Source organism: Salvelinus fontinalis, chromosome 15 (assembly GCF_029448725.1).
Source record: "Salvelinus fontinalis isolate EN_2023a chromosome 15, ASM2944872v1, whole genome shotgun sequence".
In the NCBI taxonomy this organism is placed as follows: domain Eukaryota; kingdom Metazoa; phylum Chordata; class Actinopteri; order Salmoniformes; family Salmonidae; genus Salvelinus; species Salvelinus fontinalis.
Window position 1 is genome coordinate 40269594 of NC_074679.1, and position 15000 is coordinate 40284593.

The 15000-nt window shown below is 43.4% G+C and overlaps 2 protein-coding genes across 3 annotated transcripts in view; both read left to right on the top strand.

Moving 5' to 3' along the window:
- foxn3 (forkhead box N3) overlaps positions 1–15000 on the top strand; it is a 261189-nt gene that overhangs the window by 96618 nt on the left and 149571 nt on the right. The window lies entirely within an intron of this gene.
- The window catches only part of adam19a (ADAM metallopeptidase domain 19a), a 58555-nt gene that overhangs the window by 34650 nt on the left and 8905 nt on the right, over positions 1–15000 (top strand). The window contains exons 9-15 of the mRNA XM_055862374.1: positions 777–919; positions 1099–1276; positions 2435–2524; positions 4722–4917; positions 9106–9214; positions 11737–11941; positions 13562–13639. Coding sequence (XP_055718349.1) covers positions 777–919; positions 1099–1276; positions 2435–2524; positions 4722–4917; positions 9106–9214; positions 11737–11941; positions 13562–13639 — 999 coding nt within the window. The remainder of the gene's footprint in view (positions 1–776; positions 920–1098; positions 1277–2434; positions 2525–4721; positions 4918–9105; positions 9215–11736; positions 11942–13561; positions 13640–15000) is intronic.

The window sequence follows — 15000 nt, forward strand, 5'->3', positions numbered from 1 at the left end:
GGTTAAGGGTTAGGGTTAGGGTTAGGGGTAGGGGTTAAGGGTTAGGGGTTAGGGGTTAGGGTAGGGGTTAAGGGTTAGGGGTAAAGGGTTAGGGGTTAGGGGTAAGGGTAGGGGTTAAGGGTTAGAGTTTAGGGTAGGGTTAGGGGTAAGGGTAGGGGTTAAGGGTTAGGGTAGGGGGTAAGGGTAGGGGTTAAGGGTTAGGGGTAAGGGTAGGGGTTAGGGTTAAGGGTTAAGGGTTAGGGGTAAGGGTAGGGGTTAAGAGTTAGAGTTTAGGGTAGGGTTAGGGGTAAGGGTAGGGGTTAAGGGTTAAGGGTTAGTGGTAAGGGTAGGGGTTAAGGGTTAGAGTTTAGGGTAGGGACGTCCCAAGGATCCCGGATAGCACTAGCCAAAGAGAAAAGGCACAAGAGACGTCTTGGTTTTGTGGGGTGTTAGAAGCAGTTAGCCCTTGGATGGACGGCGTGACCTCAATGGATGAGGTCATCCTAGTTCTTTGACAAAGATCGACCCCTAAATTAGTGATTAGTATTCTCTGCCGTTCAGTCGGACTCTGAATAGATTTACATTTCCCTCAAGCGTTGCGTAACAGTGTATCACCGACCAAGTGACATCAGACAGTAGACCAGGTAGAACAAGGAGTGTTGTTGGCCCGTTTCAGTGAATTGTAAGACAGTCTGAACAGTGAAAGCTTTTTTAAAACGGTTACATTGAGACTAGATAGATTTGCTGTTATGCTTAATCCCATACAAATGAGTCCTTTCGCTAATGTGGTCCCTCAGGACCATTCGGATTTACCCATCGGAGCTGCCGCCACCATGGCCCACGAGATCGGACATAATTTTGGGATGAGCCACGACCACGAGGGCTGCTGTTTGGAGGCGACTGCGGAACAAGGGGGCTGCGTGATGGCTGCTGCCACCGGGTAAGAATGAACAGGTTTTTAGCTCCAACATGGCTACCAGAGATCCAAAATGGTCCCCTAGACATCCAAGGTTGGCCGCCGCTCTAAAGAACTCTCTGAGACTAAACATGATGGTCACTGTTCACAATGATATTCTGCATTGTGGATCTTTGCAATGTTTACATTTCTTTCCCCAATAGGCATCCATTTCCCCGGGTGTTCAGCCGCTGCAGTAAGCTGGACCTGGACAACTACTTCCAGAAGGGAGGGGGGATGTGCCTCTTCAACATGCCCGACATGAAGGACCTGGTGGGGGGCAAGAGGTGCGGCAACGGCTTTGTGGAGGACGGAGAAGAGTGCGACTGCGGAGAGCCAGAGGTGAGAAAAGCCTCCTGCTCTATTTGCCGTTAGGATCCCTCACCTTAGATACGCCCGAGCATTTAGCATAGCGTCGCTTATGTTTGATATTGTACTTGTCAATCGTCCAGAATCCTTTGAGTCGCTAAAACATATATTTTTTTAGAGGTGTTTAAACGTTTTCTTGGGACTTTGGGAATTGTTGTTTTTACTTTAATGGAATTACGGTTAAGTAAGTAAATCCTCTTTGGCTTTAATTTGTGAGGAATTGTAAATTGAAAACAGGGAGAAGCTAATTTCTAGCTGACAGAAATGCTGATGATGTGGAGGCTGTTTTGACTTAAAGCACAAGTGACAGTGAGTCGGCGTCGGCAGACACCGCAGCCGTCTGACAAGAAGCCACCTGTTTTGACACAGAAGCAGAATGCTCGCTTCACGGTGTCTTTTCGTATCCTGTCGCTTCAGAAGAATTGACATTATTACACATTACCACACACGCAGACAAACGTATGCTTGGCAAAAAACAACTGGTTTATTTCCAGACAATCATATCCCAACTTCCCATTTCTCAGCTCTTCCAAGGAACTTTTTTTCATTTTGCTATGGAAAGTACGCTATGAGAACTGTCTAGTACTGGAAGTCACCTTGACGCATTATAACTGGAACACTGATTTACTCTAAACACCACAGGGGGTCTGTCTGGGAGGTTGATGTAGTGTTTCTTTTCCTCTGTGTAGTCTCTCTCTCCATTCTCTCCCTGCGGTATAATTGCCGTTTCTCATCCTTCAACTCCCACGTCGAGTTTAGAATATCTGTGGCTCGACGGCGGTGAGAACGCCATGGCAACGGGGAAGAGATGTCATTTTCATCTCTGTATGACAGCGTTCTGTGCGGTCGGGTTGTCTCTTTCCACTTCCTCCATCTCAAAACTTTGACATGTCGATCAGTGCTGTCACCCCACGCCACAACTGGAGACAGAGTCAAAGAGCAGAGGAGTTGGGATGTGAACCGAATGTGTGTGTGTGGGCACAGGGTCGTGCCTCATTGATTTGGCTAAACGTGTGTGTGTGTGTGTGTGTGTGTGTGTGTGTGTGTGTGTGTGTGTGTGTGTGTGTGTGTGTGTGTGTGTGTGTGTGTGTGTGTGTGTGTGTGTGTGTGTGTGTGTGTGTGTGTCTATAGGAGTGCAGTAATGACTGCTGCAACGCCAACAACTGCAGTCTGAAGGCAGAGGCTCAGTGCGCCCACGGGGTGTGTTGCGACGGCTGTAAGGTATGATACACACACACACACACAACGGCTGTAAGGTATGAAACACACACACACGACGGCTGTAAGGTATGAAACACACACACACACACACGAGGGCTGTAAGGTATGAAACACACACACACACACACGAGGGCTGTAAGGTATGAAACACACACACACATGCGACGGCTGTAAGGTTTGAAACACACACACGAGGTCTGTAAGGTTTGAAACACACACACGCAATCTCACACACACATGGGCGGATGTCATCTCACTTAAAGCACTTAAAATATCCTCTACTTCTCCTCTCTGATCAATATCCTCTACTTCTCCTATCTGATCAATAACCTCTACTTATCCTGTCTGATCAATAACCTCTACTTATCCTGTCTGATCAATAACCTCTACTTCTCCTGTCTGATCAATAACCTCTACTTCTCCTGTCTGATCAATAACCTCTACTTATCCTGTCTGATCAATAACCTCTCTGATCAATAACCTCTACTTCTCCTGTCTGATCAATATCATCTCTGATCAATAATCTCTCTGATCAATAACCTCTACTTCTCCTGTCTGATCAATAACCTCTACTTCTCCTGTCTGGTCAATATCATTTCTGATCAATAACCTCTCTGATCAATAACCTCTACTTCTCCTGTCTGATCAATAACCTCTACATCTCCTGTCTGATCAATAACCTCTCTGATCAATAACCTCTACTTCTCCTGTCTGATCAATAACCTCTACATCTCCTGTCTGATCAATAACCTCTCTGATCAATAACCTCTACTTCTGCTGTCTGATCAATATCATCTCTGATCAATAATCTCTCTGATCAATAACCTCTACTTCTCCTGTCTGATCAATAACCTCTACTTCTCCTCTCTGATCAATATCCTCTAGTTCTCCTCTCTGATCAATAACCTCTACTTATCCTGTCTGATCAATATCCTCTAGTTCTCCTCTCTGATCAGTAACCTCTACTTCTCCTGTCTGATCAATAACCTATCTGATCAATAACCTCTACTTCTCCTGTCTGATCAATAACCTCTCAGATCAATAACCTCTACTTCTCCTGTCTGATCAATATCATCTCTGATCAACAATCTCTCTGATCAATAACCTCTACTTCTCCTGTCTGATCAATAACCTCTCTGATCAATAACCTCTACTTCTCCTGTCTGGTCAATATCATCTCTGATCAATAACCTCTCTGATCAATAACCTCTACTTCTCCTGTCTGATCAATAACCTCTACTTCTCCTCTCTGATCAATATCCTCTAGTTCTCCTCTCTGATCAATAACCTCTACTTATCCTGTCTGATCAATATCCTCTAGTTCTCCTCTCTGATCAGTAACCTCTACTTCTCCTGTCTGATCAATAACCTATCTGATCAATAACCTCTACTTCTCCTGTCTGATCAATAACCTCTCAGATCAATAACCTCTACTTCTCATGTCTGATCAATAACCTCTACATCTCCTGTCTGATCAATGACCTCTACTTCTCCTGTCTGATCAATAACCTATCTGATCAATAACCTCTACTTCTCCTGTCTGATCAATAACCTCTCAGATCAATAACCTCTACTTCTCCTCTCTGATCAATAACCTCTACATCTCCTGTCTGCTCAATAACCTCTACGTCTCCTGTCTGCTCAATAACCTCTACTTCACCTCTTTGATCAATAACCTCTACATCTCCTGTCTAATCAATAACCTATACATCTCCTGTCTGATCAATAACCTCTGATCAATAACCTCTACTTCTCCTGTCTTATCAATAACCTCTACTTCACCTCTCTGATCAATAACCTCTACTAATCCTGTCTTATCAATAACCTCTACTTCACCTCTCTGATCAATAACCTCTACTACTCCTCTCTGATCAATAACCTCTACGTCTCCTCTCTGATCAATATGTTCTCTGATCAATAATTATGCATCGTCTCAAGTTTCAACTTTCCTGTTTTTTTTGTTTCATGTAAATGAGGATAACAACTTCTTCTGTGAGTCTTTTAAAAGTAGAACAAAGCTTGTTTTATCTCCCTAGGATGATCATAACCCGTACCTATGTATGTTATGTATGTGATTGAATCATCTATTTAAATCCCTCTGTAGTTAATCATGTACTGAATGGTTTTTAAAGCAAGTACATCACACTGAATCCCCCCACCCTCTTCTCTCCTTGGTTGTGCCCTCCTCTCCCCCCAGCTGAAGCAGGCAGGTACCATGTGTCGTGGTCCTGCGGGAGCGTGCGACCTGCCTGAGTACTGCACCGGTGGCTCTCCCTACTGCCCGTCCAACGTTTACCTGCTGGATGGATCCTCCTGCCAGTATGGTCACGCCTACTGCTACAGCGGCATGTGTCTAACCCACGAACAGCAGTGTCTGCAGCTGTGGGGCTACGGTAGGGGTGGACGGCCTCTACATGACCATGTATACATACTGGTACATTAAACACCCGAATAGAGACGGCCCTCTTACAGCATAGACATAAAATAGGAACGTTTCGCAGATGCTTTCATCCGACTGAGCTACAGGGGGAGCTACGGAATATATTGACACTTGGACAGTGGTACCATCCAATCAGAAGCCTCGGTAGTATCTCGTTAACGGTTGGTCCTCGGATTACTAATTTCACTATGAATTACTTTGGTCGTGAAATTGGCACTTCTGCTCGTGAAATATTAGTACTGCACCTGTCTTGGTGTGTAGGCTACACACCCACTGCATTACCGCACACGCACACACACACACACACACACACACACACACGCGCGTGCACACGCACACACACACACACACACACACACACACACACACACACACACACACACACACACACACACACACACACACACACTGCATCACCACACACACACACACACCCACCCACTGCATTACCACACACACACTACATTACCACACACACACAGACCTAGAGAGTACCACAGACCTAGAGTACCACAGACCTAGAGAGTACCACAGACCTAGAGAGTACCACATACCTAGAGTACCACAGACCTAGAGTACCACAGACCTAGAGAGTACCACAGACCTAGAGAGTACCACAGACCTAGAGTACCACAGACCTAGAGAGTACCACAGACCTAGAGTACCACAGACCTAGAGAGTACCACAGACCTAGAGAGTACCACATACCTAGAGTACCACAGACCTAGAGTACCACAGACCTAGAGAGTACCACAGACCTAGAGAGTACCACAGACCTAGAGAGTACCACAGACCTAGAGTACCACAGACCTAGAGAGTACCACAGACCTAGAGTACCACAGAACTAGAGTACCACAGACCTAGAGAGTACCACAGACCTAGAGTACCACAGAACTAGAGTACCACAGACCTAGAGAGTACCACAGACCTAGAGTACCACAGACCTAGAGTACCACAGACCTAGAGAGTACCACAGACCTAGAGTACCACAGACCTAGAGTACCACAGACCTAGAGTACCACAGAACTAGAGTACCACAGACCTAGAGAGTACCACAGACCTAGAGTACCACAGAACTAGAGTACCACAGAACTAGAGTACCACAGACCTAGAGAGTACCACAGACCTTAGAGAGTACCACAGAACTAGAGAGTACCACAGACCTTAGAGAGTACCACAGACCTAGAGAGTACCACAGACCTAGAGTACCACAGAACTAGGGTACCACAGACCTAGAGAGTACCACAGACCTAGAGTACCACAGACCTAGAGAGTACCACAGACCTAGAGAGTACCACATACCTAGAGAGTACCACAGACCTAGAGAGTACCACAGACCTAGAGTACCACAGACCTAGAGTACCACAGACCTAGAGTACCACAGACCGAGAGTACCACAGGCCTATTGTACCACAGACCGAGAGAGTACCTCAGACCTAGAGTACCATGAGTACCACAGACCTAGAGTACCACAGACCTTAGAGAGTACTACAGAACTAGAGAGTACCACAGACCTAGAGAGTACCACAGACCTAGAGTACCACAGAACTAGAGTACCACAGGCCTAGAGAGTACCACAGACCTAGAGAGTACCACAGACCTAGAGAGTACCACAGACCTAGAGAGTACCACTGACCTAGAGTACCACATACCTTAGAGAGTACCACAGACCTTAGAGAGTACCACAGACCTTAGAGAGTACCACAGACCTAGAGAGTACCACAGACCTAGAGAGTACCACAGACCTAGAGTACCACAGAACTAGAGAGTACCACAGACCTAGAGTACCACAGACCTAGAGTACCACAGACCTAGAGTACCACAGAACTAGAGTACCACAGACCTAGAGAGTACCACAGACCTTAGAGAGTACCACAGAACTAGAGAGTACCACAGACCTTAGAGAGTACCACAGACCTAGAGAGTACCACAGACCTAGAGTACCACAGAACTAGAGTACCACAGACCTAGAGAGTACCACAGACCTAGAGTACCACAGACCTAGAGAGTACCACAGACCTAGAGAGTACCACATACCTAGAGAGTACCACAGACCTAGAGAGTACCACAGACCTAGAGTACCACAGACCTAGAGTACCACAGACCTAGAGTACCACAGACCTAGAGTACCACAGACCGAGAGTACCACAGGCCTATTGTACCACAGACCGAGAGAGTACCTCAGACCTAGAGTACCATGAGTACCACAGACCTAGAGTACCACAGACCTTAGAGAGTACTACAGAACTAGAGAGTACCACAGACCTAGAGAGTACCACAGACCTAGAGTACCACAGAACTAGAGTACCACAGGCCTAGAGAGTACCACAGACCTAGAGAGTACCACAGACCTAGAGAGTACCACAGACCTAGAGAGTACCACATACCTAGAGAGTACCACATACCTTAGAGAGTACCACAGACCTAGAGAGTACCACAGACCTTAGAGAGTACCACAGACCTAGAGAGTACCACAGACCTAGAGAGTACCACAGACCTAGAGTACCACATACCTTAGAGAGTACCACAGACCTTAGAGAGTACCACAGACCTAGAGTACCACAGACCTAGAGTACCACAGACCTAGAGTACCACAGACCTAGAGTACCACAGACCGAGAGTACCACAGGCCTATTGTACCACAGACCGAGAGAGTACCTCAGACCTAGAGTACCATGAGTACCACAGACCTAGAGTACCACAGACCTTAGAGAGTACTACAGAACTAGAGAGTACCACAGACCTAGAGAGTACCACAGACCTAGAGTACCACAGAACTAGAGTACCACAGGCCTAGAGAGTACCACAGACCTAGAGAGTACCACAGACCTAGAGAGTACCACAGACCTAGAGAGTACCACATACCTAGAGAGTACCACATACCTTAGAGAGTACCACAGACCTAGAGAGTACCACAGACCTTAGAGAGTACCACAGACCTAGAGAGTACCACAGACCTAGAGAGTACCACAGACCTAGAGTACCACATACCTTAGAGAGTACCACAGACCTTAGAGAGTACCACAGACCTTAGAGAGTACCACAGACCTAGAGAGTACCACAGACCTAGAGAGTACCACAGACCTAGAGTACCACAGACCTAGAGTACCACAGACCTTAGAGAGTACCACAGACCTAGAGAGTACCACAAACCTTAGAGAGTACCACAGACCTAGAGAGTACCACAGACCTAGAGAGTACCACAGAACTTAGAGAGTACCACAGACCTTAGAGAGTACCACAGACCTAGAGAGTACCACAGACCTAGAGTACCACAGACCTAGAGAGTACCACATACCTTAGAGAGTACCACATACCTAGAGAGTACCACAGACCTAGAGAGTACCACAGACCTTAGAGAGTATCTGGAGAGCTTTTGTCACATACCACAGTTACCTCACTATAAGCCAGTCACATCTCCACCGGCAAAACGTTTTAGCATTTAGAAACTCCAGCTAGTCAGTAAGATAGCCACCTTTTTAAACAGTATTAACATAATAGATGATAAGGACCTCAACCTTTCTCTCTCTCTCTCTCCATCTGCATCATGGGTAGGGATGTATCGGCTTTCCTCCTCACGTACAGAACACAGATCACCATGACGATCTACACCTTTAAACTACATTAGCATAGAACGTTGGGTAACATGTATTACTGCATTAGTCAGCCATCGCAGTTCAAAGCTTTATAAAAAGGATTATTTACCTACAACTTATTTTAGTATTTTGTTCATTAGTCCACTGTTAATAGGGATTCCCAAAACAGTGTGCATTGTCAGTAGTCAGGTTTTTAATATAGATGTAATATAATATAATATAATTTCAGTAACAAATATAAGATGTGATAATGATGCGGTTTGAAAAAGTTCTCTTTTTTCAGAATATTATTTTTTGTACATAACAAAATCAAAAGGATTTTTAAATGTATTTTATCCTTTAAAAAAAAAAATTCTGTCTGTCATTCTTAGAGGTGCAAACATTGTCTTTTGTGTGGGAATATACATCATGGTGGCTCAAGTAGCTCAAACTGTTGCTCCTTGAAAGTGAATGTAAGCACCACCGTATGGGGCATAATGGCTTTTCTCCCGAATGAGTGGTTGCTATAGTAACTTTTATTGACATTATGGATTTTTATGACCCAGGTGCCCGGCCAGCGCACGACGCCTGCTTTCAAGACGTCAACGCAGCAGGGAACGCGTTTGGAAACTGTGGGAAGGACGGACAGGGAAACTACATGAAGTGCTTAAAAAGGTGAGTGGGAACCATGTCCTCTTATGAAACCCTCATCACACGGCATTGTGGTTCCAATTCAACTACCATATAACTATCTAACTACATTGCCTGTTCATAGTTATAAAGTGTTGAGATATTATAGCATAGACCGGGGGGTGGTCAAACCATAACTCTGTGGGCCACGCCTGATCCTGGAGTTAAATCAGGTGTGTTCGTGTTGGTGTCTGGAACAAAACCCTGCACCCACTTCAGCCATCCAGGGCCATCCATGATCTGCTATATAACTTATAAGGACCCAGGGTTTTTCCTTGTCAAATCACATGGACAACTCCTGGCCTTAACCAATAACAACACTGCTTCACAGTCTGACATCCAGTGTTTTTCCTAGCTGCCCACCAGTCCTTTAAAAAAGGCGAGCGCCGCCATCGTCTTGAAATGGATAGTTTATCCATGTACATTAACGCACACAAGCCACGCCCCTCTGTGAACTGTAAATCGCAGAAGTGCGTCTCAGAGACCGTTTCCATGGTGTCGCATCACAGCTAATGAATGGATCCAAATTAGCATTTTCGCTACAGTTGAAGTCAGAAGTTTACAAACACCTTAGCCAAATACATTTAAACTCACTTTTTCCACAATTCCTGATATTTAATCCGAGTAAAAATTCTCTGTGTTAGGTCAGTTAGGATCACCACTTTATTTTTAAGAATGTTAAATGTTAGAATAATTGTAAAGATTTATTTATTTCAGCGTTTTATTTATTTCATCACATTCCCAGTGGGTCAGACGTTTACATACACTCAATTAGTATTTGGTAGCATTGCCTTTAAATTGTGTAACTTGGGTCACACATTTTGGGTAGCCTTCCACAAGCTTCACACAATAAGTTGGGTGAATTTTGGCCCATTCCTCCTGACAGAGCTGGTGTAACTGAGTCAGGCTTGTAGGCCTCCTTGCTCGCACATGCTTTTTCAGTTCTGCCCCCAAATTTTCTATAGGATTGAGGTCAGGGCTTTGTTATGGTCACTCCAATACCTTGACCTTGTTGTCCTTAAGCCATTTTGCCACAACTTTGGAAGTATGCTTGGGGTCATTGTCCATTTGGAAGGCCCATTTGCGACCAAGCTTTAACTTCCTGACTGATGTCTTGAGATGTTGCTTCAATATATCCACATAATGTTCCATCCTCATGATGCCATCTATTTTGTGAAGTGCACCAGACCCTCCTGCAGCAAAGCACCCCCACAACATGATGCTGCCACCCCCGTGCTTCACGGTTGGGAAGGTGTTCTTCGGCTTGCAAGCGTCCCGCTTTTTCCTCCAAACATAACGATGGTCATTATGGCCAAACAGTTCTATTTTTGTTTCATGAGACCAGAGGACATTTCTCCAAAAAGTACGATCTTTGTCCCCATGTGCAGTTGCAAACCGTAGTCTGTCTTTTTTATGGCGGTTTTGGAGCAGTGACTTCTTCCTTGCTGAGCTTTCAGGTTATGTCGATATAGTACTCGTTTTACTGTGGATATAGAATATTTTTTACCTGTTTTCTCCAGCATCTTCACAAGGTCTTTTGCTGTTGTTCTGGGATTGATTTGCACTTTTCACACCAAAGTACGTTCATCTCTAGGAGACAGAACGCGTCTCCTTCCTGAGCGGTATGACGGCTACGTGGTCCCATGGTGTTTATACTTGCATACTATTGTTTGTACAGATGAATGTGGTACCTTCAGGCGTTTGGAAATTGCTCCCAAGGATGAACCAGACTTGTGGAGGTCTACAATTTTTTTTCTGAAGTCTTGGCTGATTTCTTTTGATTTTCCCATGATGTCAAGCAAAGAGACACTGAGTTTGAAGGTAGACCTTGAAATACATCCACAGGTACACCTCCAATTGACTCAAATGATGTCAATTAGCCTATCAGAAGCTTCTAAAGCCATGACATCATTTTTTGGAATTTTCTAAGCTGTTTAAAGGCACAGTCAATTTAGTGTATGTAAACTTCTGACCCACTGGAATAGTGATACAGGGAATTATAAGTGAAATAATTGGTCTGTAAACAATTGTTGGAAAGAACCGGTGTTATGCACAAAGTAGATGTCCTAACCGACTTGCCAAAACTATAGTTTGTTAACAAGAAATTTGTGGAGTGGTTGAAAAAAGTGTATGTAAACTTCTGACTTCAACTGTATGCAAATTAGGCCTCAGATTAAGGCATCCAAAGTCAGCCGTGTGTCCACATGATACGCCACCACCCATCTGAATTAGAGAGAATCCCATAAGCAACGTGGAGACGTTACAGTCGTCAGTCAAGGAGATCTTTTCCAATTAAGACGTTTAGATAAACTACGAGGCTTAAAGTCATTTACATCCACAAGCCGTTAATCGTACAGTAATCTTCTTCTTGTCTTTGTTTCCCGTGGATGCATTGTTGTGCGTCTGTCTGTCTGTCCTTCCATCCACCGTCCATCTGTCTGTGTCTATGTGTCTGTCTCTCGTGTGTGTCCGTTATTCAATCATGTGCACTGTGCGTCGATCCCCAGCGATGCCAAGTGCGGGAAGATCCAGTGCCACAGCGCGGCCAAGAAGCCGAAGGGCACCAACGCAGTGTCCATAGACACCACCATCCGTACAGACGGCATGGAGGTGAAGTGCAGGGGGACATACGTCTATACCACCCAGGATGGACAGGGGGACCTCCCTGATCCAGGCCTCGTCATGACCGGCACCAAGTGTGGAGAGGGGAAGGCAAGTCATGGTTGCAGTCTAATATTCATCTACATGTATCTGTACCATATCAAGTTTCAATCAAGTTTATTTTATATAGCCCTTCGTACATCAGCTAATATCTCGAAGTGCTGTACAGCAACCCAGCCTTAAACCCCAAACAGCTAGTAATGCAGGTGTAGAAGCACGACCATAGACTGTAAGCATTATCATAGACTGTATTGTAATATTTATCATAGACTGTATTGTAATATTTATCCTAGACTGTACTGTAAACTTTATCATAGACTGTACTGTAATATTTATCATAGACTGTATTGTAATATTTATCATAGACTGTATTGTAATATTTATCCTAGACTGTACTGTAAACTTTATCATAGACTGTACTGTAATATTTATCATAGACTGTATTGTAATATTTATCATAGACTGTACTGTAATATTTATCCTAGACTGTACTGTAAACTTTATCATAGACTGTACTGTAAACTTTATCATAGACTGTATTGTAATATTTATCATAGACTGTATTGTAATATTTATCATAGACTGTACTGTAATATTTATCATAGACTGTATTGTAATATTTATCATAGACTGTACTGTAATATTTATCATAGACTGTACTGTAAACTTTATCATAGACTGTACTGTAATATTTATCATAGACTGTACTGTAACCTTTAACAGACTGTATTGTAACCTTTAACAGACTGTACTGTAATATTTATCATAGACTACTGTAAACTTTGACATAGACTGTACTGTAAACTTTGACATAGACTGTACTGTAAACTTTGACATAGACTGTACTGTAAACTTTGACATAGACTGTACTGTAATATTTATCATAGACTGTACTGTAATATTTATCATAGACTGTACTGTAATATTTATCATAGACTGTACTGTAATATTTATCATAGACTGTACTGTAATATTTATCATAGACTGTACTGTAATATTTATCATAGACTGTACTGTAATATTTATCATAGACTGTATTGTAAACTTTATCATAGACTGTATTGTAATATTTATCATAGACTGTACTGTAATATTTATCATAGACTGTATTGTAAACTTTATCATAGACTGTATTGTAATATTTATCATAGACTGTACTGTACACGTGTTCTGTGTTATTCATTCAGCTTGTATTATTATATTAGTATTGATTATATTAGTATTGATTATATTAGTAATGATTATATTAGTAATGATTATATTAGTAATGATTATATTAGTAATGATTATATTAGTATTGATTATATTAGTAATGATTATATTAGTAATGATTATATTAGTATTGATTATATTAGTAATGATTATATTAGTAATGATTATATTAGTATTGATTATGCTAGTATGGATTGGGTGTCTACTAGTGATGTAATAAATGTCACTATCTCATCCAAAACCTGTAAGCTTTACTCAATTGTGATTCATACTGTGTACCGTAATAATGTTAAATGTGTACATATGTTACATTTGTAGACAGGCATGCAACCACTGAGTACCATCCAGGGCCAAAACACTGCAGCAGTACCCTGTTTCCACACTGCCTCACACACCTTCTACAGCAGTGTTCCTCCGTGTGTGTGGGGGTGAAATCTAAGCATCTTTGTGTTACTGCAGGTGTGCAGGGACCGCCGGTGCCAAAACGCCTCTTTCACCGAGCTGGAGAGCTGCATCGCTCGCTGCCATGGCCATGGGGTAAGCACTAGGCCTTACACACACACACACACACACACACACACACACACACACACACACACACACACACACACACACACACACACACACACACACACACACACACACACACACACACGCACACGTTTACCCATCCCTGTAATCTTTTTGTCGTACATTGTCCTTGGGGCGAAGGCAGATGGCTGTCACAGTAGCTCTTGTAAAACAGGAGAAATGGATGGTAGCGATACAACACCTGAAGCCATAAACTATTTGTTAGTTAAGTACTGCGTAGCCACGGGGAGAGATGGCAGATCACATCTTTGTTTATGAGACAATAAATATCGTGTTTGCATTGTGTACAACTTTAACCACCTGTCCCTATAGGAATCTAGGCCTAACTTTGTTTTCATTGTCATGACTCACACATATCACTGTCAGCTGTTTAGTGGCTTGCCGCTTTTGGTCGCCAGAGACACAGACAGCAGTAATTTAACACCCCAACGTTTCTTATCTTAAAACAGGCCCTCCAGGTCGGCCATCTTAGAAGCGGGAAACTGTTGACTCTCAGTAAGCAAGAGGGCTTCCATTAGCGAGGAGCTTGCATTCTATAATGTTTTGAAATCTCCTCAACCAACAGCTTCCTGAGCCCTAGAGACAAACAGAACATGCTCTCATTCTTTAATCTCCTTCTCTTGTTCTATCATTCATTCTCTCTCTCTCTCCCTCTCTCTGCCCTGTTTAAAAGTCTTCATTTGTCCTGTTTTGCTTACTCCCTCACTCTGAAAGGCCAGTGAATGGAAATGGCTCTGAGGAGGGATTATTTAAAGCATAGTTTTCCCCACTCTTTCTTCTCTTTTGTGACTTTTTCATTTGCATTATAATTTGGTTCCTATTGATCCCCGGGCTTAAAGAGAGCAGCGCGGATGTAAAAAAATAAAAAAAATAAAAAAACGACTAGCGTCTGTATCTTTGCTAGGGTACAAATGAAGAAGCAGCTTCACTGCATCTACAGTATCATCTTGGCTCTGCAGCTTCTCTGCATTTATCATCTTGGCTCTGCAGCTTCTTTGCATTTATCTTCTTGGCTCTGCAGCTTATTTGCATTTATCATCTTGGCTCTGCAGCTTCTTTGCATTTATCATCTTGGCTCTGCAGCTCTCTGCATTTATCATCTTGGCTCTGCAGCTTCTCTGCATTTATCATCTTGGCTCTGCAGCTTCTCTGCATTTATCATCTTGGCTCTGCAGCTTCTCTGCATTTATCTTCTTGGCTCTGCAGCTTATTTGCATTTATCATCTTGGCTCTGCAGCTTCTCTGCATTTATCATCTTGGCTCTGCAGCTTCTCTGCATTTATCATCTTGGTTCTGCAGCTTCTCTG